General features: G+C 43.6%; 1 protein-coding gene across 1 annotated transcript in view; it reads right to left on the bottom strand.

Moving 5' to 3' along the window:
- The window catches only part of LOC120025183 (sodium-dependent noradrenaline transporter-like), an 80,243-nt gene that overhangs the window by 5,172 nt on the left and 47,887 nt on the right, over positions 1-27,184 (bottom strand). The window contains exons 5-12 of the mRNA XM_038969636.1: positions 21,286-21,420; positions 20,382-20,485; positions 12,492-12,616; positions 10,891-11,003; positions 9,836-9,964; positions 9,422-9,521; positions 7,688-7,788; positions 512-679 (exon numbers count right to left, since the gene is read on the bottom strand). Of these exons, the coding sequence (XP_038825564.1) occupies positions 512-679; positions 7,688-7,788; positions 9,422-9,521; positions 9,836-9,964; positions 10,891-11,003; positions 12,492-12,616; positions 20,382-20,485; positions 21,286-21,420 (975 nt within the window). The remainder of the gene's footprint in view (positions 1-511; positions 680-7,687; positions 7,789-9,421; positions 9,522-9,835; positions 9,965-10,890; positions 11,004-12,491; positions 12,617-20,381; positions 20,486-21,285; positions 21,421-27,184) is intronic.

Raw genomic sequence — 27,184 nt, 5'->3', positions numbered from 1 at the left:
TAAAAGTGCATAGTTTAAAGTGGCTAGTGATACATGTATTACATAAAGATGGCAAGATGCAGTAGATGATATAGAGTACAGTATATACATATGCATTATATTAAGTGGCATTGTTTAAAGTGGCTAGTGATACATTTTTTATCAATTTCCATCAACAGAATGGTATTTTTTTCTGTAATAGCTACTGTAAATTGGACACTGCAGTTCGATTAACAAGAATTTAAGCTTTCTGCCCATATAAGATATGTCTATGGACTGGAAAGTTGGCTGTTGCATACAACGTTTTCTAGTCAAATTATCGCATATGAGAAACAATGTTTTTAAATGTAGGTAAATTGTACAGTCGTTTGTCTGTCATGCCTTTTACGTTATATGTCGGACCCCAGTAAGACTAGCTGTCGCCATTGGCATTGGCTAATGGGCATCCTAATAAATCAAATCGATCTAAGGTTATCTTTACATTATATAAACAACAGCTATGCAGATGAGAGGGATTTGTTTTTCCACAGACCTGTTTGAATGTCCCTGGCATACTGAGGAACTTGTAGATGGCGTAGATGGGCACAAACATCATGGAGGACAGAGCTACGCCCCAGCCAATCACATTGGACCATGAAGGAAAGACATAGTCATCATAACTCAGGCCCGTGGACGTCACGATGCTGGCTATCACCACGACCTGGGGAGAGGAGAGAAACAACAGAACAGATAGCTAGGTCATCATACAAACTGAGGACAAGAGAAACAACAGAACCGTTAGCTAGGTCACCATACACACAGAGGACAGGAGAAACAACAGTACGGTTAGCTAGGTCACCATACACACAGAGGACAGGAGAAACAACAGAACGGTTAGCTAGGTCACCATACATACAGAGGACAGGAGAAACAACAGAACCGTTAGCTAGGTCACCATACACACAGAGGACAGGAGAAACAACAGAACCGTTAGCTAGGTCACCATATAAACTGAGGACAGGAGAAACAACAGAACCGTTAGCTAGGTCACCATACACACAGAGGACAGGAGAAACAACAGAACGGATAGCTAGGTCACCGTATAAACTGGGGAAAGGAGAAACAACAGAACGGTTAGCTAGGTCACCATATAAACTGGGGACAGGAGAAATAACAGAATGGTTAGCTAGGTCACCATATAAACTGAGGACAGGAGAAACAACAGAATGGTTAGCTAGGTCACCATATAAACTGAGGACAGGAGAAACAACAGAATGGTTAGCTAGGTCACCATATAAACTGAGGACAGGAGAAACAACAGAATGGTTAGCTAGGTCACCATATAAACTGAGGACAGGAGAAACAACAGAATGGTTAGCTAGGTCACCATATAAACTGAGGACAGGAGAAACAACAGAATGGTTAGCTAGGTCACCATATAAACTGAGGACAGGAGAAACAACAGAACGGTTAGCTAGGTCACCATATAAACTGGGGACAGGAGAAATAACAGAATGGTTAGCTAGGTCACCATATAAACTGGGGACAGGAGAAAACAGAATGGTTAGCTAGGTCACCATATAAACTGAGGACAGGAGAAACAACAGAACTGTTAGCTAGGTCACCATATAAACTGGGGACAGGAGAAACAACAGAACGGTTAGCTAGGTCACCATATAAACTGGGGACAGGAGAAACAACAGAACGGATAGCTAGGTCACCATATAAACTGAGGACAGGAGAAACAACAGAACGGTTAGCTAGGTCGCCATATAAACTGGGGACAGGAGAAAGAACAGAACGGTTAGCTAGGTCACCATATAAACTGGGGACATGAGAAACAACAGAACTGTTAGCTAGGTCACCATATAAACTGGGGACAGGAGAATCAACAGAATGGTTAGCTAGGTCGCCATATAAACTGGGGACAGGAGAAACAACAGAACTGTTAGCTAGGTCACCATATAAACTGAGGACAGGAGAAACAACAGAACGGTTAGCTAGGTCACCATATAAACTGGGGACAGGAGAAACAACAGAATGGTTAGCTAGGTCACCATATAAACTGAGGACAGGAGAAACAACAGAACCGTTAGCTAGGTCACCATATAAACTGAGGACAGGAGAAACAACAGAACGGTTAGCTAGGTCACCATATAAACTGGGGACAGGAGAATCAACAGAACTGTTAGCTAGGTCACCATATAAACTGAGGACAGGAGAAACAACAGAACGGTTAGCTAGGTCGCCATATAAACTGGGGAAAGGAAAAACAACAGAATGGTTAGCTAGGTCACCATATAAACTGAGGACAGGAGAATCAACAGAACTGTTAGCTAGGTCACCATATAAACTGGGGACAGGAGAAACAACCGAACGGTTAGCTAGGTCACCATATAAACAGGGGACATTAGAATCAACAGAACGGTTAGCTAGGTCACCATATAAACTGAGGACAGGAGAAACAACAGAACCGTTAGCTAGGTCACCATATAAACTGGGGACAGGAGAAACAACAGAACCGTTAGCTAGGTCACCATATAAACTGGGGACAGGAGAAACAACAGAACTGTTAGCTAGGTCACCATATAAACTGGGGACAGGAGAAACAACAGAATGGTTAGCTAGGTCACCATATAAACTGGGGACAGGAGAAACAACAGAATGGTTAGCTAGGTCACCATATAAACTGAGGACAGGAGAAACAACAGAACGGTTAGCTAGTTCACCATATAAACTGAGGACAGGAGAAACAACAGAACGGTTAGCTATGTCACCATATAAACTGAGGACAGGAGAAACAACAGAACGGTTAGCTAGGTCACCATATAAACTGAGGACAGGAGAAACAACAGAACGGTTAGCTAGGTCACCATATAAACTGAGGACAGGAGAAACAACAGAACGGTTAGCTAGGTCACCATATAAACTGGGGACAGGAGAAACAACAGAATGGTTAGCTAGGTCACCATATAAACTGAGGACAGGAGAAACAACAGAACCGTTAGCTAGGTCACCATATAAACTGGGGACAGGAGAAACAACAGAATGGTTAGCTAGGTCACCATATAAACTGAGGACAGGAGAAACAACAGAACCGTTAGCTAGGTCACCATATAAACTGAGGACAGGAGAAACAACAGAACGGTTAGCTAGGTCACCATATAAACTGGGGACAGGAGAATCAACAGAACTGTTAGCTAGGTCACCATATAAACTGAGGACAGGAGAAACAACAGAACGGTTAGCTAGGTCGCCATATAAACTGGGGAAAGGAAAAACAACAGAATGGTTAGCTAGGTCACCATATAAACTGAGGACAGGAGAATCAACAGAACTGTTAGCTAGGTCACCATATAAACTGGGGACAGGAGAAACAACCGAACGGTTAGCTAGGTCACCATATAAACAGGGGACATTAGAATCAACAGAACGGTTAGCTAGGTCACCATATAAACTGAGGACAGGAGAAACAACAGAACCGTTAGCTAGGTCACCATATAAACTGGGGACAGGAGAAACAACAGAACCGTTAGCTAGGTCACCATATAAACTGGGGACAGGAGAAACAACAGAACTGTTAGCTAGGTCACCATATAAACTGGGGACAGGAGAAACAACAGAATGGTTAGCTAGGTCACCATATAAACTGGGGACAGGAGAAACAACAGAATGGTTAGCTAGGTCACCATATAAACTGAGGACAGGAGAAACAACAGAACGGTTAGCTAGTTCACCATATAAACTGAGGACAGGAGAAACAACAGAACGGTTAGCTATGTCACCATATAAACTGAGGACAGGAGAAACAACAGAACGGTTAGCTAGGTCACCATATAAACTGAGGACAGGAGAAACAACAGAACGGTTAGCTAGGTCACCATATAAACTGAGGACAGGAGAAACAACAGAACGGTTAGCTAGGTCACCATATAAACTGGGGACAGGAGAAACAACAGAATGGTTAGCTAGGTCACCATATAAACTGAGGACAGGAGAAACAACAGAACCGTTAGCTAGGTCACCATATAAACTGGGGACAGGAGAAACAACAGAATGGTTAGCTAGGTCACCATATAAACTGAGGACAGGAGAAACAACATAACTGTTAGCTAGGTCACCATATAAACTGAGGACAGGATAAACAACAGAACGGTTAGCTAGGTCACCATATAAACTGAGGACAGGAGAAACAACATAACTGTTAGCTAGGTCACCATATAAACTGAGGACAGGATAAACAACAGAACGGTTAGCTAGGTCACCATATAAACTGAGGACAGGAGAAACAACAGAACAGTTCGCTAGGTCACCATATAAACTGAGGACAGGAGAAACAACAGAACGTTTAGCTAGGTCACCATATAAACTGGGGACAGGAGAAACAACAGAACGGTTAGCTAGGTCACCATATAAACTGAGGACAGGAGAAACAACAGAACAGTTCGCTAGGTCACCATATAAACTGAGGACAGGAGAAACAACAGAACGTTTAGCTAGGTCACCATATAAACTGAGGACAGGAGAAACAACAGAACAGTTCGCTAGGTCACCATATAAACAGAGGACAGGAGAAACAACAGAACGGCTAGCTAGGTCACCATATAAACTGAGGACAGGAGAAACAACATATCTGCTAGGTCTTGATGCTGGCTATCACCACAAAGTAAGGAGAGGAGAAAAAACAACAGAGTGGTTATAATATTCCCAACGAGACATCATACAGAGCTTCTGTAGAAATAACGAATACTCCTCCTCCACTCCGCCACTGTTCATTTTGACAAAATAATGTAAGCATTGCAGAGATGAAATTGAGTTGAATAGAACAGACTAGGGCATGGTCGCTCCCTCTGGGGTTTGAACATACTGTAGTAGACTTTCACTGTAAGTACTCTGGTTCACCAGGCTGCTGTAGACTAGAGACTGGAGGCCCATCACCACTGAACTGTAGCTCTGTAGCTTTGTAACTGTTGCCCCAGAGAGCAGCAAACATCACTAGTAGTTATAATACAACCCTGGAAGGTCAGGGAAGTGTCTCTTCCTCGTCTCCAACTGAATATCAAAGGCCAACAACATTCTTCTATGTCCTTCTTCTACAAATGCAATCTATGCAACAGCCAAAGTTGCATGCTATCTTCCTGATATTAGCTGTTTCTGCCTTGCTTCTGGAGGTAAGGCTAGCAGAACTATGGTAGCATACACTACACATTAAAACTAAACAATGATAGCTCTCCTCAGACATAAGGTTTAAAGATCATGGTGATATATTGGCTTACAATCTAATCTACCTCTTTCCTGGCTTTCAATCTTCCTCTGCTCTTTTTATTTCCTGTTTGCCATATAAAACATATAAACTTCCCATATGGAAGGAAGAATATTGATTTATGACTGATCATAATCAATGTAAAAGCATTAAGGGAATAACAACATTTCCCACCAAGACAGATAATGTGCTTTTGGTATTCCTTATCTATACAAACCCATACAGTATCTGTGCTTCATTGACATAGCATATTTCTAATATTATAAAATATAGAGACCTACACATTGTCATGACGTGGCCCTCTTTGGATATAGCAAGCACCAACTCTCTCTCTCTCTCTCTCTCTCACCACCTCTCTCTTCCCCCTACACCCAAGCTCTGTTATCTCAGGTCGTAAATTCCTGGAGGAGACTCTTTCCCTCATGCAGTATAGAGAGAGAGAGTTTCACAGTAGAACAAAGGAACTTCTTCTACATCACAGAACTTGAGAACTGAACAATATCCATGTTTTGGAGAATGTGTAAACGGTCGGTGGAGAAGCCAGCTACGACCTGGTCCGTTTTGTTTAAAGTTTGTGACCTCATTGAGAGACAATACAGCCACATTACCATAACTCTGTTTATACAAGAGTCTCCGTTATGAGATTTGCATCTAATTATTGTATAAAATGAATGAGTAAATATTAAACTATTTGTGAAATTATGTAATGCGATTTTAAACTGTTTAATGAAAGAGAATCCAATTCCCTTTAAAGTTAACTAAGTCATTGGCCCGCCCCACGAGCACAGACATTGATCTGGCATCATTGGACAGCCTTTTCTGCTGTTCCGAATAAAACCTCCACCTAGAGAAGCCCACTTTCGACCAAGCGTACCTCGATTACCGAGAGGGCTAAGGTTTGAGTAGAGACCATACATTCCTCGGTTGCTGAATTCTTAACCATACCACGTGGTTACACTCTGAGACTATCGATACCGACAGAATAAGAGCAAATCTTCTATACTAATTACTAGTCTGCAGCTAGGAATTATGTACCATTATATGCGAAGACTGACAACCACCGAAACATCTATTCTATAAGAACATTTCTGAATGTTACTCTGAAGTATACATTCTAACCAGACTCCAGCGACGCAGAGAGAATCTCGGATGAACTTTCCAACAGAAAAGGACGATTCCAACAGAGATCACGATGACACACTGAGCGTAAATATATATATTGATTGCAATTATTCCCGAATGAGTGAGCGTTCATGTGCAAAGGATTAGCATTTCAATTATTATAATTATCAACTGTGTAGAGTCTTTTGTCTTTCGTGCCCTTCTCAGTCTCTTTGTCTACCAAGCCTCCATACCGGTTTAGCCCACTAGGGCACATCCCCTATCATTTCCTTGTAACCATATCTACTGTTTGTTTGTTTGTTATGCATTTCTGTGATTATTTAGTTAGTTAGTAAATAAATTATTAAGACAATTGATGTATGGATGATTCATAGCAAAGACTGGGTTCGTTTGGAATGAGACTAACGTGAGGTAAAGAATAATTCATTAATTAGAAGACTAATTGATCAGATATTAAAATATCTGAAAAGTTATATTAGGAAAATTATAACTTTGTAATCTGAAGATTTTCCTTGGTGCCCTGACTTCCTAGTTAATTACATTTACATGATTAGTTTAATCATGTAATTATAATTACAGAGAATTGATTTGATAAAATAAGTCTTCACTTTAATGATGCCAAAGACACGACAACATCCTTAACTAATTCCTAGTGCACTGAACATTCTGTAAATCAATATGTTCAGTAAATTGTAGTTCAAACAATCAAATGTATTTATAAAGCCCTTTTTACATCATCCGATATCTCAAAGTGCTGTACAGAAACCCAGCCTAAAACCCCAAACAGCAAGCAAAGCAGATGTAGAAGCACGGTGGCTAGGAAAAACTCCCTAGAAAGGCAGGAACCTAGGAAGAAACCTACAGAGGAACCAGGCTCTGGGGGGGGCAGTCCTCTTCTGGCTGTGCTGGGTTGAGATTATAACAGTATGACCAAGATGTTCAAACATAGTTATATTGTAGTTGAATCAGTTTTCATGCAGAGTTCATGTGATGCTAATCTATTCTTGGAGATACAGTACTTCTAACATGGAGGGGAACAAATATAACAGGAAAACATATTTCCTGTGGCAAATTATGAATTGCTGGCACACAATAGGAGTTTAAAAAGACTATAGTACAGTATATGGTAGCCAGTAACAATTAAGAAACCTCTGTTGTGAATTTCCAAATTTCCTCCTTCAAGCACAATGACATACCATAGATCATGATTCCTACAGTATGTTTAATACCTTAGGCTTGTGTCAGGTACTTTGCCCTCCCATCCCCACCCCCAGCACCATGCCAAAGGCTTCCACCCCACCACAGTCCCCCAACCAGCCCTTTCTTGCCCCCCGGGGGTCTTACCAGTAGGAAGGTGGGGCTGACAAACTTCCAGCACAGCCTCCAGTAGAGACCTGGCTTGAAGCCCATCATGCGCTCGATATCCTCACTGAAGCGGTCCACGCCTGGAGAGGAAACACAGGGCAGAAGACCAGGGCATGAACTCACGCACACACAACCAGACCCATAAACCCACTGCAGACCTGGGTTCAAATAGTACTTGTTTCCTTACAAACACTGAAGCTGAGCTTGATTGAGCTTGCCCGGTGCAATACAACCAATAGTCCCGAAAGTAGAAACCCTGCCCATCTGGCACTACGGGAAGGTTGAATCAAATACTCAACGTACTTTAAAGAAAACAAATACTATTTGTACCCAGGTCAGACCCACACTCCGCTTTGCTTCTGATGTCTCAAGTTCACAGGAGAACTAACGCTCCTCTCATCAATTTCCATACATAACAGGTGGAGCATTGGCTGAGAAAGAGCTTCATGGCACACAACTCCAATTTCTTGTATAATTATGAGTTCACACAGCAGTAAAAATGCAGCTCAATGATATCTGTTTCATAAAAGTCTCTGAGCCTTCCAAATATGTTATATTATAATTTCACACAGGGTTAAGTCTGCCTATAAGGAGATGGACTGTGTCCCAAACGGCACTATATAGTACACTACTTTTGACCAAAAAGTAGTACACTATATAGGGAATATGGTGCCATTCGGTACACAACCATGATGTTTCTATAGCTTGGGCATAATGTTTCTTTATCAGGGCAGCCCAGGCCTGTTAACATCTACAAGAAGACCCTCTCCGTTTATCTCCTCCCTACAACAGCTCAGCATCTGGGGTGCTCTGTCTGTCTCACCTCATGAGGTTCAGTTTCAACAGTTAATGCTGATTATAAATCATGGTGTACATTGATGGGCTGTAGTTTAAAGATAAAGCACAAGTCATCTTGTCGACGTACAGTATTATCTCTGTCAGTAGTTAGCCTCCCCTCCCTCTCACTCCTCTGACCTCCACCATGCGAGACAGTCAGTAGTTACCCTCCCCTCCCTCTCACTCCTCTGACCCCCACCAAGGGAGACAGTCAGTAGTTAGCCTCCCATCAGTGGTCTGTGTGTGGCTCTGGCTGTGGCCTACTTTATGACGGCTGCAATCTACTGTCTGACAATGGGAGTGTATGGAGAGATGGAGGGATGGAGAGGAGTGGAAGGGAGCAGGGAGGAAGGGAGAAGGCAGGAGGTGTAGGGAAGGAGGGGAGTGTATGGAAAGCTGAAGACATGGAGAGGGAGCAGAGGAGAGGAGTATTGGGAGAGATGGAGATCTATTAGTGAAGAGAGGCAGTCTAGAAGATAAGAGGAGGGAGGGAGTGTATGGAGAAATGGAAAGAGGAGTATTGGGAGAGATGGAGAAAGGGGGTTAACAGTGGAGGTCTAAGGAAGGGAAGCACGGTGTCTCTACACTGCCAGTAAAGGTCAGGTGTAGCTGCAGGGCCTGGGTAGTGAAGATGCCAGGGAGTTAGGGAGGTTGAGAGAGCCCAGCGGAGGAGAGGGCAGGCCAGGAGAGGGCAACTGTGGGCAGGGGGTGATGGAGGGTGGGGTGATGGAGGGATGGACAGAACAAAGGGCTGGGCTCTAATGAACAACAGAAGAGGATGAGGAAAGGTACAGTAGATAAGCAGGTTCACCACAGTAAGAAGTCAGCATTAGTATGTGCCTCTGTACTAGGCTAAGGGGGACCGATTATACATACCGTAGAACCAGGACACCCCAATGGCCTCAATCAGCACCCCAAACAAGATGGAGGTCCCCGCCGCGTAGTTATCCAACAAAGTCAGCACATATATACCTCCCTGACAGACAGAGAGAGAGAGACAGATACAGAGACACAATGACAAAAGGTTGTTGCAGATGTTACTGAGGGCAACCTGGCTGCAGTTAACTACTGTGAGCTGACAAGGATAAGCATGAAACAAAGCTTATCCAGTCAGTCAATAACAATACTTCACATGGTTGGACAGGGCTTTCCCTTTTCTGTCTTTGCTGTGACTGATCCACCTAAATCACAGAGGCACACTCTATCTTGTGTCTCTTTGGTTTGATTTATGCAATCATATGACAACTATGAAAATCATATGTGACTCAGAGGAACAGGAAGTGACCTCACATTAGTGATGCAGAAGAGCGCGACAAGGAAGGTTCCGAATGCCGTGGCGAAGGTGAACAGCTTCCTGTTCCTCTTCAGGATCTTGAAGTCGTCTGACAGTCCTGTGATGACTGCCTCCATACCGCCCATCTAGAAGACAGACAGACAGACAGACAGACAGACAGACAGACAGACAGACAGACAGACAGACAGACAGACAGACAGACAGACAGACAGACAGACAGACAGACAGACAGACAGACAGACAGACAGACAGACAGACAGACAGACAGACAGACAGACAGACAGACAGACAGACAGACAGACAGACAGACAGACAGACATTAGGATGATTCAGTGGCACAAACATATTAACCATAGTGCCTACAGCAGCAATGTAACAGAATCACACAAAGTCTTCGCACCCAAACAGAATACCTTTGGCCTAGAATATAAATGATCAGACCTAGCATTCTTAGTGCAGTGCTACATTGGGCATGACTACTACTGTAAAATAAAATGTTCCCCTGCTGTGGAATTTCCTTTCTCTCTTCATTTACAGTAAATTATCACCTTGTGTAACTGAGATATTGAATGAGGAAAAATGTAAATCTCTGTGAACAAAGTTTTCCTGTGTTTCAGGTTGCGGTACATGTGATTTTCCACCTCATGCTTCATGGTTATTGGGTAACAGTCAAAACAACTGCCTTCCCACACTGCCTCTAGTCTAGACAATACCTAGAGCACTCACTGCAACCATGGGAAAGTAGAATAATGCAGAGAGAGACAGAGCGAGGGAGAGCGAGAGGGACAGAGAGAGACAGAGAAAGAGAGAGAAAGAGACAGAGAGAGAGAGAGAGAGAGAGAGAGAGAGAGAGAGAGAGAGAGAGAGAGAGAGAGAGAGAGAGAGAGAGTGGAGGAGATTATATAGTATTCTAATCTTCACATACTATAAATCCACTAGATAGATCAGATAAACCCACCATAAGATAGAAACAAATGGTCAGTAGCCATATGTGCCCTGTGGTGGGACATAGCATGTAGTCATTCAACCCTGAGGAGGGCCAGTAACTCACAGAGCTGTCGATGCCCAGAGTCAGCAGCATGATGAAGAATACTATGGCCCAGAAGGTAGATCCAGGCAGGGTGGAGATGGCCTCAGGATAGATGATGAACACCAGTCCTGCACCTGCACTCACACAAAGATACACAGATAGAGACACTTGTGATAGGACATACCAGAGCCAAATGATTACCATCAGTCTATAAAACGGTGCCTTGTTTGGTGGGATGATGAAATAAAACAGTAAATTGTTGGGTGGGATGTTGATGTATAACTTCTTTGTCCTGAGCTTGACCCTGTCCACAAGGTCGTTTTAGAGGAAATAAGAGATGATTTAACAATGGAAAGGAAAGTGAAAGAAGGAGGAGCGGATGGAGAAAGATAGAAGTGAGGATATAAGATGACAACGAAATGACAGACACCTAGAGACAGTGGCAAGTAGAAGACAGAAGAACTAGAAAGCAAAGCAGATTTTTAACAGATCCCATTCTTTTTGTATGTCTGCCAACCCCTCTCCACAGCAGGCCAGTATTTATGTGACTTCTTGGAAACTGTTTGCCTTAAAAAAACAGTTTGAAATGTTCTCTGGTATTTCAATTCCATCTGAACCCTAGAGCCTCTCAGCTACTGTTGCAATCAATTATATTAAAAGCATTGCACGTTGCTGCTCATTCTTAAAGGGATGATTCACCCATTTTGAATGTTATATCATTTTTGTGCATCACTGAGCAATGTTCAATCGATTCCTGGGATCATTTCATGTTTTCATGTGTATCTGAGCTATTGCCGTACAAGCAGGCAGAAATACAGCCGGTATGACGAGTTTTGCATCACTTGTCATGCTGGCCATATTTCTGCCTGCTTGAATGGCAGTAGCTCAGATATACATGAAAACATGAAATTGCTTATAGATTAACAAAAACGGTATAACATTCAAAATGGGTGAATCTTTCCTTTAAGTTGTTTGATTCAGTGAGCAGTAACAGTAAGCTTGAGGAATGTTTAGTTCCATGATGAATTTATAGATGTTTTGACTGGGTTTGAAACTCTCTAAATGGTGTGTAGATGACTGACTGCTGGGTGTTGTCAGAATCCTGTCCTCCCTTAGAGCAGGTGACTCCCCTCGCTCTTCTCAGGGTCAGACAGGGACTGTTCATGTGTTGAGTCTGTCCTAGCTGAGTCATAGCCTGGGTGGATCCACCATACAAACACAGCACTCTGGGGGCTGACCAGGGAAAAGAGAATACTGTGGGTAGCCTGCAATATAGCCTTATACTGTATGTTTCCTAATAAGGCATGTCTATCTTCCTATCTTTTTCTTTGTGTTTTATGAGGTATCTATGCTGTGGACAGTTTGGTCATGAATCTGGGTCTAAATGAAGTCGGGTGTGTTGTTGGAGTGTGTGTGGTCTGGGTGTGTTATGCATGTCATCCTCCACACCACTTACTGTGTGTGTGTTCGTGTGTGTGTGTGTGTGTGTGTGTGTGTGTGTGTGTGTGTGTGTGTGTGTGTGTGTGTGTGTGTGTGTGTGTGTGTGTGTGTGTGTGTGTGTGTGTGTGTGTGTGTGTGTGTGTGTGTGTGTGCGCATGCATATCTAGTAGGGTTCCTTTCACCTTCGGTGGCCACGTCCTCTATCCTGACTCCGTGTTTGTAGGCCATGTAGCCGAGCACAGAGAAGATGGCAAACCCTGAAAAGAAGCTGGTGACACAGTTCACTGTGCTGGTCAGGATAGCATCCCTGTTGGGAAGAGAACACACACATAAAACATGTTTAGAAAAATAAAGCTACCATGATAGTACCAGGACAGGTTTAAGAACAATAATAAACCCACCATATTAACACTTCGACTTCCTGCTGCTTCCTTGAACCATAGTCAATCTAAACCAACATTTTTATTGGAACCATATCTTGGGTCGTGTCTTGAGGGTCTTGTCTTGAGGGTCTTGTCTTGCCGTAACCCCCCACCCCACCACCAAGCCCTGGGTCCAACCTCACCACATCACAGCAAGCTTCTGCCACAACATGGACCCAGCAGAGATCTCCCAGATCCGGAATGTGGTAGCCCACCAAGGAGCACTGTTAGGACGGCAGCAAGAACAGCTCTCCCAAATCTCCGGGAACCTTCTGGCACTTGCTGAGTCCTCCAACCATGGCACGCCCCCAACCCAGGAGGATCCAATGCACAGGTCTCATCGCCCAGTGCTACAGACGTCGTCGTGGTTCCTCCAGGGAACCTGCACCAGGAACCCAAGATCCCAGCCCCTGAGCGGTATAACGGTCACCAGGGTCTGTCTAACTCCATCAAAGATGAACTGCCCGCTCAGGAACTAGGAGAGGACGTCGAGTCCCTGAAAACGCTGGCAATCAGGATTGACAACCGAGAACAGGGGAGACAGACCCCTTTTGACACCACTCCAGAATTCCGGTTTCCTGAGCACCCCAAGGCCACCGAGCCCAGCATGGAGGATCCCATGCAGCTGGGTCGCACACGTCTGAGCCCACAGGAGTGTGACAGGCGCATGCACGAAGGCTCCCCGGGGTCGTCTGTATTCCCTCTCGACCCCTGAAGCAGCAGTCATGGACAATTACATCCGGGAGTCGCTGGAGGCAGGTTTCAATCGCTCCTCTACATCCCCTGCTGGTGGATGTAAGAAGGATGGAGGCCTGCGTCCCTGCATCGACTACAGAGGGCTGAACCAGATTACAATCAAGAATTGTTACCCCCTATCCCTGATGTCCTCCGCATTGGAGTTGGTCCAAGGGGCCCAATTCTTCACCAAACTGGATCTCCGCAACACTTACAATCTGGTGAGAATCAGGGAGGGAGATGAATGGAAGACTGCCTTTAACACCCCTAGTGGCCACTATGAGTATTTAGTCATGCCCTTCAGATTATCGAACTCACCGGCAGTCTTTCAAGCATTGGTCAATGACACTCTGAGGGATATGTTGAATCGGTTCGTCTTTGTTAACCTCAACGACATCTTGATTTTCTCCAAGACCCTTACGGAACACATACTGCACGTCCGCCAAGTCCTGAGACACCTCCTGCAGAGTCCACTATATGTCAAGATAGAGAAGTGTGAGTTCCACGTATCCCAGGATTCCTTCCTGGGTCACATTATCTCTACCACAGGGATCCAAATGGAAGATTGAGGCGGTCGCTAACTGGCCCCGTCCCACCTCACTCAAGCAGGTCCAGCGGTTCCTTGGGGTTTCCAATTTTTACAGGCGTTTTTTATACAACTTTGGTGCGGGTGCAGAGCCTCTCACAGTCCTAACCCGCAAATCTCAGACCCATTTTTGCTGGACCCCGAGGATGACAGGGCATTCATGGAGCTCAAGGGACGTTTGACCTCTGGACCCATCCTCGTTCATCCTGATCCGACTCGTCCCTTTGTGGTGGAGGTGGACGCCTCGGACACCGGAGCAGGGGCGGTCCTTTCACAGCGGAACGAGGAGGACAATAAACTGCACCCATGCGCCTATTTCTCCGAATGGTTCTCACCAGCGGAACGCAACTACGATGTAGGCAACCGGGAGCTCTTGGCAATTAAGTGGGCTCTTGAGGGGTGGAGACACTGGTTGGAGAGGGCACCTCATCCTTTCATGATCTGGACGGACCATAAGAACTTGGTCTCCATTCAAGAAGCCAAGAGGTTGAACGCTCGCCAGGCGGGCTCTGTTTTTTTAACAGGTTTGATTTTACACTAGCCTATCGCCCGGGATCCAAGAATCAGAAGGCAGATGCCCTGTCGCTCCAACATGATGTCTCCAACGAGTTGAGGGATCCCGAGCCCGTCATCCCCAGCTCACGCATTGTGGCCCCTGTGATATGGAGTATTGAGACCACGGTCCGACAAGCCCAGACCCAAGAACCTGACCCCGGCAATCAGCCTGGTCCCAAGTACTACAATGGGGACTATCCTATAAAGGAACTGGGCATCAAAGGGTTAATCGGACACTGGCGGAAATTCTGGTGGCCCAACATGATGGAGGATGTGAGATCCTTTGTTGTTCCATCTGTTCCATCTGTGCCCAAAGCAAGTCTTCACGTCAGCGACCGGCCGGGTTGCTCCAACCTCTACCCATCCCCAGCCGGCCCTGGTCTCATCTGTCTGTAGATTTTATCACAGGGTTAACTCCATCTCAAGGGCTTACCACTATCCTGGTGGTGGTCAATCGGTTCTCCAAGGCAGCCCACTTCGTCACCTTACCCAAGATGCCTTCAGTGAAGGAGACCGCTGATCTCGTGAATATACATGTCTTTTGACTACACGGAGTTCCCCCGAACACTGTCTCAGATCGTGGGCCTCAGTTTGTCGTATGGTATTGTAAGGCCTTCTGTTCCCCGTTGGGGGGATCGGCGAGTCTCTCCTCGGGGTTCCACCCTCAGTCGAATGGGCAAACTGAGCGGGCCAACCAGCAACTGGAGCAAGTTCCTCATCTGGGCAGAGTATGCTCATAACACACTGCTGAACTCGCCATTTGAGTGTCAGTTCGGGTTCGCCGCCCCCTATTTCCTGAACAAGAGGCCGAAGCGGAGGTGCCATCAGCCGAGGCGTTCATTTGACGATGTCACCACATCTGGATCAGAGCGCGATCCTCCTTGCTCCACTCCTCTGCCTGACACCAACATCAGGAAAACCGGCACTGAAGACCTCTTCGACTCCTCCGACCGGTTCAACGGGTGTGGCTGTCCACCTGTGATCTTCCCTTAAAGTTGGACTCGCGGAAGCTCGCTCTACGCTACATAGGACCATTCAATATCATGAGTCGCATCAACTCGGTCACCTATCATCTCCAACTTCCCAGGTCCATGAGAGTCTGTCCCTCCTTTCATGTCTCCCGTCTCAAGCTGGTTAGGACCAGTCCATTCTCTCCCCCGACACCTGCTCCTCTGCTCCCTCGACTTGTGGATGGCCGCCTGCCTTACACGGTCCGGCGTCTGTTGGAGGCTCCTTGAGTCCGAGGGACCCTGCAGCAGAGGTGTGGACTCGAGTCACATGACTTGGACTCGAGTCAGACTCGAGTCACAAATATGATGACTTCCAACTCAACTTTGACTTGAACACCAATGACTTGTTACTTGACTTGGACTTGAGCCTTTTGACTCGACCTGACTTGGTACCCTCCCCAAGCCCAAATATAAAAAATGATGCTATTAAAAAAAAGTGTGCAGCACATCAACTCTTCATTTAACGGATTACAGTTTGAATCAGACAGCAGCCAATCAAATTGTGCCAGCTGAGAAAAAGTTGCAGAGGAACGTCGGCGGGTGAATTGAGATGGAGCCCTTGGAAAGATGATACCCCAAATTATTATTTTCGGATATAAAGACGACGCAGTATCAACAAAAAAACGGATTGCAACTTGCAAAACATGCAGGAAGAAAATTACAGACGGAGGCACAACAATTTCCAACTTTGTTCGACATTTGAAGCTGCACAAAGAACGGTAAGTCATGGCTAATATAGCCGACAGCTATATAATTTAAAACTTTACTAGTGTAGCATGTAGGCTAACGTAACGTTAAATTAATGAGCCTCCACACAGTCAGTCAGTGCGGGAACGTGATCATTTTTTATTAATTTTTTTATTTAACCTTTATTTAACCAGGAAGGGCTCATTTAGATTTAAAATCTCTTTTTCAAGAGCGTCCTGGCCAAGTTAGGCAGCACCAAGTCATTACAAAAATTACAGACAAAAAACATGAAAAACTACAAGTAATCTAGTAAAACCCATAGAATAGAGTATAACAAAATCAAAAACAGCAAATTAAAAAGCATTGACAGGTCAGGGAATCAGTCTCAAGATCATTCATCAGTGATTTAAAAATACCAATCGGGACAAGTTCTTCCAGTTTAAAAGTATTTTGTAAGGCGTTCCAAGACGATGGCGCAGAGTACATAAAAGCCCTTTTACCAAATTCAGTTCGGACATTTGGAACAGTTAGCAGGATAAAGTCCAGCGAACGAAGAGAGTACCCACCACATTTCTGAACAATAAAAATGCCCAAATAAAAAGGTAGTAAACCCAAAATGGCTTTGTAAATAAAAGTATACCAGTGACTGAGCCTACGAGTGACTAGAGAAGGCCAGCCAACCCTGGTATACAAAGTGCAGTGGTGCGTAAGGGTTTTGCAGTTTAAAATAAATCTCAAAGTGCCATGGTAAAGGGTGTCAATTGATCTCAAACACTGAGCAGAAGCATTCATATATAAAATATCCCCATAGTCTAGGAAAGGCATAAATGTAGCTGATACTAGCCTCCTTCTGGCCTCAAAAGAAAAACAGGCCTTATTCCTAAAATAAAATCCCAATTTCAGCTTAAATGTTTTTGTAAGTTGTTGAATATGCAATTTAAAAGAGAGGCCGTCATCAATTAAAATTCCAAGATATTTATATGAGGTTACAGTCTCAATCTCAATGCCCTGACAGGTAATAATAGGTGAAAAGTTCAGAGATCTAATTCTTGCTTTAGAAAAAAACATTCGTTTAGTTTTGTCAGTATTGAGGATAAGCTTCATTGCACCCAAGATTGAGCTACAACTGGCTAGGCAGTTGTTAGCCTAAATCTTGCCTGATGTTACTGCTGTTCCTAAAACCATTGACATACGTTAGCCTACTGTAACCACACAGAGTGTGTGTGTGTGTGTGTGTGTGTGCGTGTGTGCGTGTGTGTGTGTGTGTGTGTGTGTGTGTGTGTGTGTGTGTGTGTGTGTGTGTGTGTGTGTGTGTGTGTGTGTGTGTTTAAGGTTGGGCGATTTTGTACAAGCCTACATCGCCCAATTGCGCCCCATAGCGATCCTCAATAGTCAGTCACTATTGGGGGGGGTCTTTCTCATGGCTACCCATGTATTTCCATGGAAATATAACGTTTATTTGGAAAGTAATAAATATATAGATATTTTTAAAAGCATTCATGATTTGCGTAAATGTAATATACTAACTATTACTCTTGTTAAAAATATAAAATGGTATTACATTTGGTGAAGAGCACATTATGACTTGTTTAGGACTCGAAACTCAAAGTTTAGGACTTGATACTTGCCTGTCTTGACTTGGGACTTGACTTGGGACTTGAGTGCTAAGACTTGAGACTTACTTGTGACTTGTAAAACAATGACTTGGTCCCACCTCTGCCCTGCAGTACCTGGTGGACTGGGAGGGCTACGGTATCGAGGAGCGGGCATGGGTGCCTGCTCGGGACATCCTGGATCCGGGTCTTGTTAGAGACTTCAAACAACTACGTGGTGGTCGTCATGGCTCCGCGGCTGGAGCCACTCCTAGAGGGAGGGTACTGTCATGGTTCCTCCTGGCACCAGAGGGCAGCAGAGACCGCCCTAGGGACTTTTATTGGACTCAGGTGTGTCTTATTATTTCATGATTGTGTCCCTGTTAAAAGAGGTGTGTTTTCTGTGGTCCTTTGCAGAAGCTTGAATTGTTTACTGTGTGCGGTTGTTTATGGAGTGAGTTTGCGACTTAGTGGTTGTTGTTTTTCTAGTGTACTGTGATCCTGCGGCTACTGTTTCTCAGTAAAGTATTTATGTTTATCCTTAACCACTGATTCCTCGTCTGGTCTCTTCTCTGCACCTGGGTCCAACCTCACCACATCACAGAAACAATAAAAAAAGAGTCCCTCCCCACCCCTGTTTTGGTAAGAAGCTGAGAAATGTAACCTCTCTCAAATTCAAAGACAGAGCTATAGATTCAAGGACTGACCATCCACGATATCAAACGTATAGTGTAAACCATGCTTTGAGGCTATATCGTGTTTGTTTACATTTACTTTGTTTACAAACTTTGGAGTAAAACAAAGCTTATATTTTGGGTTCTGGTGGGGTACGACAGTTGAACTAAGCTCATGAGGCATTTATAAGTTATATTCTTCAAGAATCAAGGAGTACATATCATTAATATGTCCAAAAATGGATGCATCAACTGCTGATTGCCCCTTTAAAGTGTTTAATGTTGTATTGGTTTGAATTAACCATTTTGATGCCAGAGGGACTGGATGTTGTTTGAGAGCCTTTGAGGCCCACCTGGAAATCAAACTAGGTGAAAGCCTGAAGACTGTTTGTGGACAGTAACCCACGATCAGTCAGCAGACATCAACCCACGTTCAGTCAGCAGACAGACAGAGAGAACATGGACCACAGTCTGACCTCAACCGTCCCATCTGTGTACAATATGGAGAATAATACAACCAGCTGCTACCCACTCAGATGTCCTTTGAGAATATCTACGGACGTAACAGCCAACTTTCACAAGTCCTCATTCAGCTCCCAAATATGGCCCAGCTGAGCACACATGAGGCCTTCAGCTGTGTTGGGGGGGAGTTTAGATCAGGATAAGTAATCTATAAGAGTGGGAAATTGGCTGTACAGCGTCACACTACAATAACACTACCCAGCTAACACATAACGTTCTGAGAACCATATGTTTCCGAGAGCTTGGTGAGAGCATGGTAGTCCTATAGTCATTTTGCATACAACCTTCCCACAATGTTCTGTGAATGATGCAGGACACCCAGTTAGCACATACTGTTCTGAGAACCATATGTTTCTTTGGTGGAAAATTCACAACGTTTCCTACAGATTTGTAGCAGATAGCTATACACCTTGACAAACTTAGCAGTGAGTGAGTGATGACCATAAAAACACACAAGACTGATGGCTATAGCTAATTAGCTGTGTTCAACAAGTATATTATTCTTCTGTCTTTATCTAGCTCTATTTGTGATATTTTACCTTGCCTTGCTGGCTTGCTAGTTTGCTAGGTAATCAATCCTGTGATGACATCTGTGATGTTGTAGATGATAACCATCTGAATACATGAGCTCCGTCTGAAGTTGGATGTGGTCATATTCACTTCAATGTAAACAAGCCCATTTTCTGGTGCGAACCTGCGCATGCAACTTTTCATGATGCGGCCGGGAAATTGGTCTATAGAATGGGTGGACAATGGTCCATGGACAAACATTACTGTACTGTTACCACTGCAGCCAGCGAGACACCTACTGACCTATACATACACAAACACAGCTGGAATACAAAAGAGACCATATATCTACACACGTTTTTTTTAAGCAGAATGGGTCTGATAGCAGCACCCACCTCTCCACTTTCACAGGAACCTATTAGTGATGACAAGGATCAGCAGACCGCACAGTCTAATGTCTGTTTCTCTGTGAGGGGTTTAGAGGATGACAGAATGGCAGGAAAGGTAACACTGCCTATGGCTATAGCCATCATCTGGCCTAGCATGGCCTGCACTTATCCTGTTAGCTCCAAGCCAGAAGGTCCACTGGCCTGATACTCATCACCTTTCTGTCCAGTTAAAACAGGAAAGACAAACCTTAAGAGAACTAAACAAAGCACAGGATCTGTTCTATCTCGTTGCCTGGTTATGGGTTATAGAAGGTCATGTAAGCCTTGTAAGGTCATGATAGAGAAGCACTGAGGACAGCACCGTGATATCAACACAGTGATACGTCTTACCTGTAACAGTTGTTGTCAAATTTATTGTAGCTGGCAAATGCAATGAGCACTCCAAATCCAGCTCCCAATGAGTAGAAGATCTGGGTAGCAGCATCAATCCACACCTACAGCAGGAACATAGAACGATACTTTATGTGTTGCTCTCAAAGATTTGTCCTTGTGGCCTGTGTGATCCAGCGGTGACAGCCTCTGACCCCGGCCCACTGCCCTTTGACTCACCCTTCCCCTATCCCCCCTGTCTTTCCAACACTTTACTATCTCTTCAATCAAGCAAAGAAATTAAGAAACTGCCCCATTCCTTAAAAAAATATTAAATATTTCTCCTCAAAGAGCCCATAGCATTACAATAAGATACAGAGAACAGCACTACATTTGACAGAATCTCTCCTGAGTACTGACTATCTACTGACTATTGGCTCTAAATAATCTCGTCTCTGATATGATTCCTCGGCCATGTTTTCAAAAAGTGCTCCTTACCGTTCATTTACTGTGTTCTATATTGAATATGGCATATTATGCAACATCACGACCTCCCAGATTTTTTATTCCAATCTTTTTATCCCTCAACTTTGTTTACAAAAACAGCTAACACATGTTTTGGTTTCTAAATTAGTTAATTACATTTATTTCCATATTGGACGTGACTATGGGAGCTCTAGCAGTAACACTGTCCTGCACTCTGAAGCTGTGTCTCTCAGTAAAAGGGTTTACAAATTCTTGTATCTTTTCCAAAATTCCCAGGTTTTAAGAAATCTTGTTCGGTGGATCCCGGATTTCTAGTTAATTCTCTCTTGATTCCAGGAACCTGGGAATTTTTTAAGTAATTGGAAATATTGCAGTAACATTATTATTTCATTAATTATTTCAGTAACACATTGTATTGTACTCTAAAGACCTGTCTGACCTTGGGGTCGTTGAGTTGTTTAAAGTCGATGTGGAGGTAGGCCCGTATGCCGTCCATAGCCCCTGGCAGAGTGATGCCTCTGATCAGCAGGACGAACAGCACCACATAGGGCATGGTGGCCGTGATGTACACCACCTGGACACAACACAACACAACACAGAACATTAGCTACATGACAACAGTAGTGTTCAATACACCACCTGGACACAACACAACACAACACAGAACATTAGCTACATGACAACAGTAGTGTTCAATACACCACCTGGACACAACACAGAAGATTAGATACATGACAACAGTAGTGTTCAATACACCACCTGGACACAACACAACACAGAACATTAGATACATGACAACAGTAGTGTTCAATACACCACCTGGACACAACACAGAAGATTAGATACATGACAACAGTAGTGTTCAATACACCACCTGGACACAACACAGAACATTAGATACATGACAACAGTAGTGTTCAATACACCACCTGGACACAACACAGAAGATTAGATACATGACAACAGTAGTGTTCAATACACCACCTGGACACAACACAACACAGAACATTAGATACATGACAACAGTAGTGTTCAATACACCACCTGGACACAACACAACACAGAACATTAGCTACATGACAACAGTAGTGTTCAATACACCACCTGGACACAACACAACACAGAAGATTAGCTACATGACAACAGTAGTGTTCAATACACCACCTGGACACAACACAACACAACACAGAACATTAGCTACATGACAACAGTAGTGTTCAATACACCACCTGGACACAACACAACACAACACAACACAGAAGATTAGATACATGACAACAGTAGTGTTCAATACACCACCTGGGCACAACACAACACAACACAGAAGATTAGCTACATGACAACAGTAGTGTTCAATACACCACCTGGACACAACACAACACAACACAACACAGAAGATTAGCTACATGACAACAGTAGTGTTCAATACACCACCTGGACACAACACAACACAACACAACACAGAAGATTAGATACATGACAACAGTAGTGTTCAATACACCACCTGGACACAACACAACACAACACAACACAGAAGATTAGATACATGACAACAGTAGTGTTCAATACACCACCTGGACACAACACAACACAGAACATTAGCTACATGACAACACTAGTGTTTAATACATCACCTGGACACAACACAACACAACACAGAAGATTAGCTACATGACAACAGTAGTGTTCAATACACCACCTGGACACAACACAACACAGAAGATTAGATACATGACAACAGTAGTGTTCAATACACCACCTGGACACAACACAACACAACACAGAACATTACCTACATGACAACAGTAGTGTTCAATACACCACCTGGACACAACACAACACAACACAGAACATTAGCTACATGACAACAGTAGTGTTCAATACACCACCTGGACACAACACAACACAGAACATTAGCTACATGACAACAGTAGTGTTCAATACACCACCTGGACACAACACAACACAACACAGAAGATTAGATACATGACTGCCTGCACCTGTCTTTTCCTACCATCACTAATTTTGCTGATAGCTACTTTACTGAGGGAAAATGTACAAGCTACGACTGTGATATGTGGTTGTCTCACCTAGCTATCCTAAGATGAAGGCACTAATTGTAAGCCGCTCTGGATAAGAGCGTCTACCTGGAACCAAAAGGGTTCCAGGCCTTCTTCAAAGGCTTATCCTATGGGGACAGCCGAAGAACCCTTTATGGTTCTAGATAGCACCTTTATTATTAAGAGTGTACAGTAGTGTTCAATACACCACCTGGACAACATAACATTACAGATTACTCATTATTGCTGTGAGATCATGTCCTATGACATGCAGACATCATGTGAATTGTTGTATTCTCCCTGGTCTGTCAGCTTTGGTTATCGTATAGATGTTCTTTTTCAGATGTGTGTAGACTCACGCACCAAGCCGTACTAAACAGGGCTTAGATCTGTCAACTCAGAGACTGGTTATTGTCACACTCAGGTTACTGTTTATAGATTTTATTTCTCAAGGTACTGTAGTGTAGCACAACCACAGTTCATTTTGTGTACAGTAGGAGTAAGTGCTATACTAGGGAAAGGGAAGGGGGATACCGAAATGTGTCTTCCGCATTTAACCCAACCCCTCTGAATCAGAGAGGTGCAGGGGGGCTGCTTTAATCAACGTCATCGGCGCCCGGGGAGCAGTTGTTGTTGGGGGTTAACTGCCTTGCTAAAGGGCAGAATGACAGATTTTTCCACTTTGTCAGCTCGGGATTCAAACCAGTGACCTTTCAGTTACTGGCCCAATGCTTTTAACCGCTCGCCTACCTGCCTACTACAGTAGAAGTGTGTGTTGTATTACAGTAGAGGTGTGTATTGTATTACAGTAGAAGTGTGTATTATATTACAGTAGCAGTGTGGTATTACAGTAGGAGTGTGTATTGTATTACAGTAGAAGTGTGTATTATATTACAGTAGCAGTGCGGTATTACAGTAGGAGTGTGTGCTGTATTACAGTAGGAGTGTGTGTTGTACTACAGTAGGAGTGTGTGTTGTATTACAGTAGGAGTGTGTGTTGTACTACAGTAGGAGTGTGTGTTGTACTACAGTAGGAGTGTGTGTTGTATTACAGTAGGAGTGTGTGTTGTACTACAGTAGGAGTGTGTGTTGTACTACAGTAGGAGTGTGTGCTGTATTACAGTAGGAGTGTGTGTTGTACTACAGTAGGAGTGTGTAATGTACTACAGTAGGAGTGTGTGTTGTATTACAGTAGGAGTGTGTGTTGTATTACAGTAGAAGTGTGTGTTGTACTACAGTAGGAGTGTGTGTTGTACTACAGTAGGAGTGTGTGTTGTATTACAGTAGGAGTGTGTGTTGTACTACAGTAGGAGTGTGTGTTGTATTACAGTAGAAGTGTGTGTTGTACTACAGTAGGAGTGTGTGTTGTATTACAGTAGGAGTGTGTGTTGTATTACAGTAGGAGTGTGTGTTGTCCTACAGTAGGAGTGTGTGTGTTGTACTACAGTAGAAGTGTGTGTTGCATTACAGTAGGAGTGTGTGTTGTACTACAGTAGGAGTGTGTGTTGTACTACAGTAGGAGTGTGTGTTGTATTACAGTAGGAGTGTGTGTTGTATTACAGTAGGAGTGTGTGTTGTATTACAGTAGGAGTGTGTGTTGTATTACAGTAGGATGTGTGTTGTATTACAGTAGGAGTGTGTGTTGTACTACAGTAGAAGTGTGTGTTGTCTACAGTAGGAGTGTGTGTTGTACTACAGTAGGAGTTGTGTTGTACTACAGTAGGAGTGTGTGTTGTATTACAGTAGGAGTGTGTGTTGTACTACAGTAGGAGTGTGTGTTGTACTACAGTAGGAGTGTGTGTTGTATTACAGTAGGAGTGTGTGTTGTATTACAGTAGTGTGTGTTGTATTACCGTAGGAGTGTGTGTTGTACTACAGTAGGAGTGTGTGTTGTACTACAGTAGGAGTGTGTGTTGTACTACAGTAGGAGTGTGTGTTGTATTACAGTAGGAGTGTGTGTTGTACTACAGTAGGAGTGTGTGTTGTATTACAGTAGGAGTGTGTGTTGTACTACAGTAGGAGTGTGTTGTTGTATTACAGTAGGAGTGTGTGTTGTACTACAGTAGGAGTGTGTGTTGTACTAACGTAGGAGTGTGTGTTGTACTACAGTAGGATGTGTGTTGTATTACAGTAGGATGGTGTGTTGTACTATACAGTAGGAGTAGTGTGGTTGTATTACAGTAGGAGTGTGTGTGTTGTACTACAGTAGGAGTGTGTTGTACTACAGTAGGAGTGGTGTGTTGTATTACAGTAGGAGTGTGTGTTGTTTACAGTAGGTGTGTTGTATAGTAATACAGTAGGAGTGTGTGTTGTATCTACAGTAGGAGTGTGTGTTGGTACTACAGTAGGAGTGTGTGTTGTACTACAAGTAGGAGTGTGTGTTGTACTACAGTAGGAGTGTGTGTTGTACTACAGTAAGTGTGTGTTTTATACACAGTAGGAGTGTGTTTGTACTACAGTAGGAGTGGTGTGTTGTACTACAGTAGAGTGTGTGTTTGTATTACAGTAGGAGTGTGTTGTTGTTACTACAGTAGGAGTGTGTGTTGTACTACAGTAGGAGTGTGTGTTTGTGCTACAGTAGGAGTGTGTGTTGTATTACAGTAGGAGTGTGTGTTGTACTACAGTAGGAGTGTGTGTTTGTACTACAGTAGGAGTGTGTGTTGTATTACAGTAGGAGTGTGGTTGTACTACAGTAGGAGTGTGTGTTGTACTACAGTAGGAGTGTGTGTTGTACTACAGTAGGAGTGTGTGTTTGTACTACAGTAGGATGTTGTTGTATTACGTAGGGGTGTGTTGTTTACAGTAGGAGTGTGTGTTGTACTACAGTAGGAGTGTGTGTTGTATTACAGTAGGAGTGTGTGTTTGTACTACAGTAGGAGTGTGTGTTGTACTACAGTAGGAAGTGTGTGTTGTACTACAGTAGGTGTGTGTTTGTATTCTCAGTAGGAGTGTGTGTTGTATTACAGTAGAGTGTGTGTTGTACTACAGTAGGAGTGTGTGTTGTACTACAGTAGGAGTGTGTGTTGTATTACAGTAGGAGTGTGTGTTGTATTACAGTAGGGGTGGGAGTGTGTGTTATTACAGTAGGAGTGTGTGTTGTATTACAGTAGAGTGTGTGTGTACTACAAGTAGGAGTGTGTGTTGTACTACATTAGGGTGTGTGTTGTATTACAGTAGGAGGGTTGTTGTTTACTAGGAGTGTGTGTTTGTATTACAGTAGAGTGTGTGTGTTGTACTACAGTAGGAGTGTGTGTTGTATTACAGTAGGAGTGGTGTTGTGTACTACAGTAGGAGTGTGTGTTTTTATTACAGTAGGAGTGTGTGTTGTATTACAGTAGGAGTGTGTGTTTACTACAGTAGGAGTGTGTGTTGTACTAACAGTGAGTGTGTGTTGTATTACAGTAGGAGTGTGGTGTTGTATTACAGTAGGAGTGTGTGTTGTATTACAGTAGGAGTGTGTGTTGTATTACAGTAGGAGTGGTGTGTTGTACTACATAGGAGGTGTGTTGTACTACAGTAGGATGTGTGTTGTATTACAGAGGAGTGTGGTGTTGTATTACAGTAGGAGTGTGTGTTGTATTCCAGTAGAGTGTGTGTTGTATACAGTAGGAGTGTGTGTTGTATTACAGTAGGAGTGTGTTTGTATTATACAGTAGGAGTTTGTGTTGTATTTACAGTAGGAGTTGTGTGTTGTACTACAGTAGGAGTGTGTGTGTTGTATTACAGTAGAGTTGTGTTTGTACTACAGAGGAGTGTGTGTTGTATTACAGTAGGTGTGTGTTGTATACAGTAGGGTGTGTTGTATTACAGTAGAGTGTGTGTTGTACTACAGTAGGAGTGTGTGTTGTATTACAGTAAGTGTGGTATTACAGTAGGAGTGTGTGTTGTATTACAGTAGAGTGTGTGTTGTATTACAGTAGGAGTGTGTGTTGTCTTACAGTAGGAGTGTGTGTTGTATACAGTAGGAGTGTGTGTTGTACTACAGTAGAGGTGTGTTGTACTACAGTAGAGTGTGTGTTGTAACTACGAGAGTGTGGTGTTGTATTACAGTAGGAGTGTGTGTTGTATTACAGTAGGAGTGTGGTTTTGTACTACAGTAGAGTGTGTGTTGTATTACAGTAGGAGTGTGTGTTGTATTACAGTAGGAGTGTGTGTTGTACTACAGTAGGAGTGTGTGTTGTATTTACAGTAGGAGTGTGTGTTGTACTACAGTAGGAGTGTGTGTTGTATTACAGTAGGAGTTGTGTGTTGTACACTACAGTAGGAGTGGTGTTGTAT

The sequence above is a fragment of the Salvelinus namaycush genome, chromosome 30 (assembly GCF_016432855.1).
Source record: "Salvelinus namaycush isolate Seneca chromosome 30, SaNama_1.0, whole genome shotgun sequence".
NCBI classification, from domain to species: Eukaryota; Metazoa; Chordata; class Actinopteri; order Salmoniformes; family Salmonidae; genus Salvelinus; species Salvelinus namaycush.
This window is presented reverse-complemented; position numbering and strand designations above follow the sequence as displayed.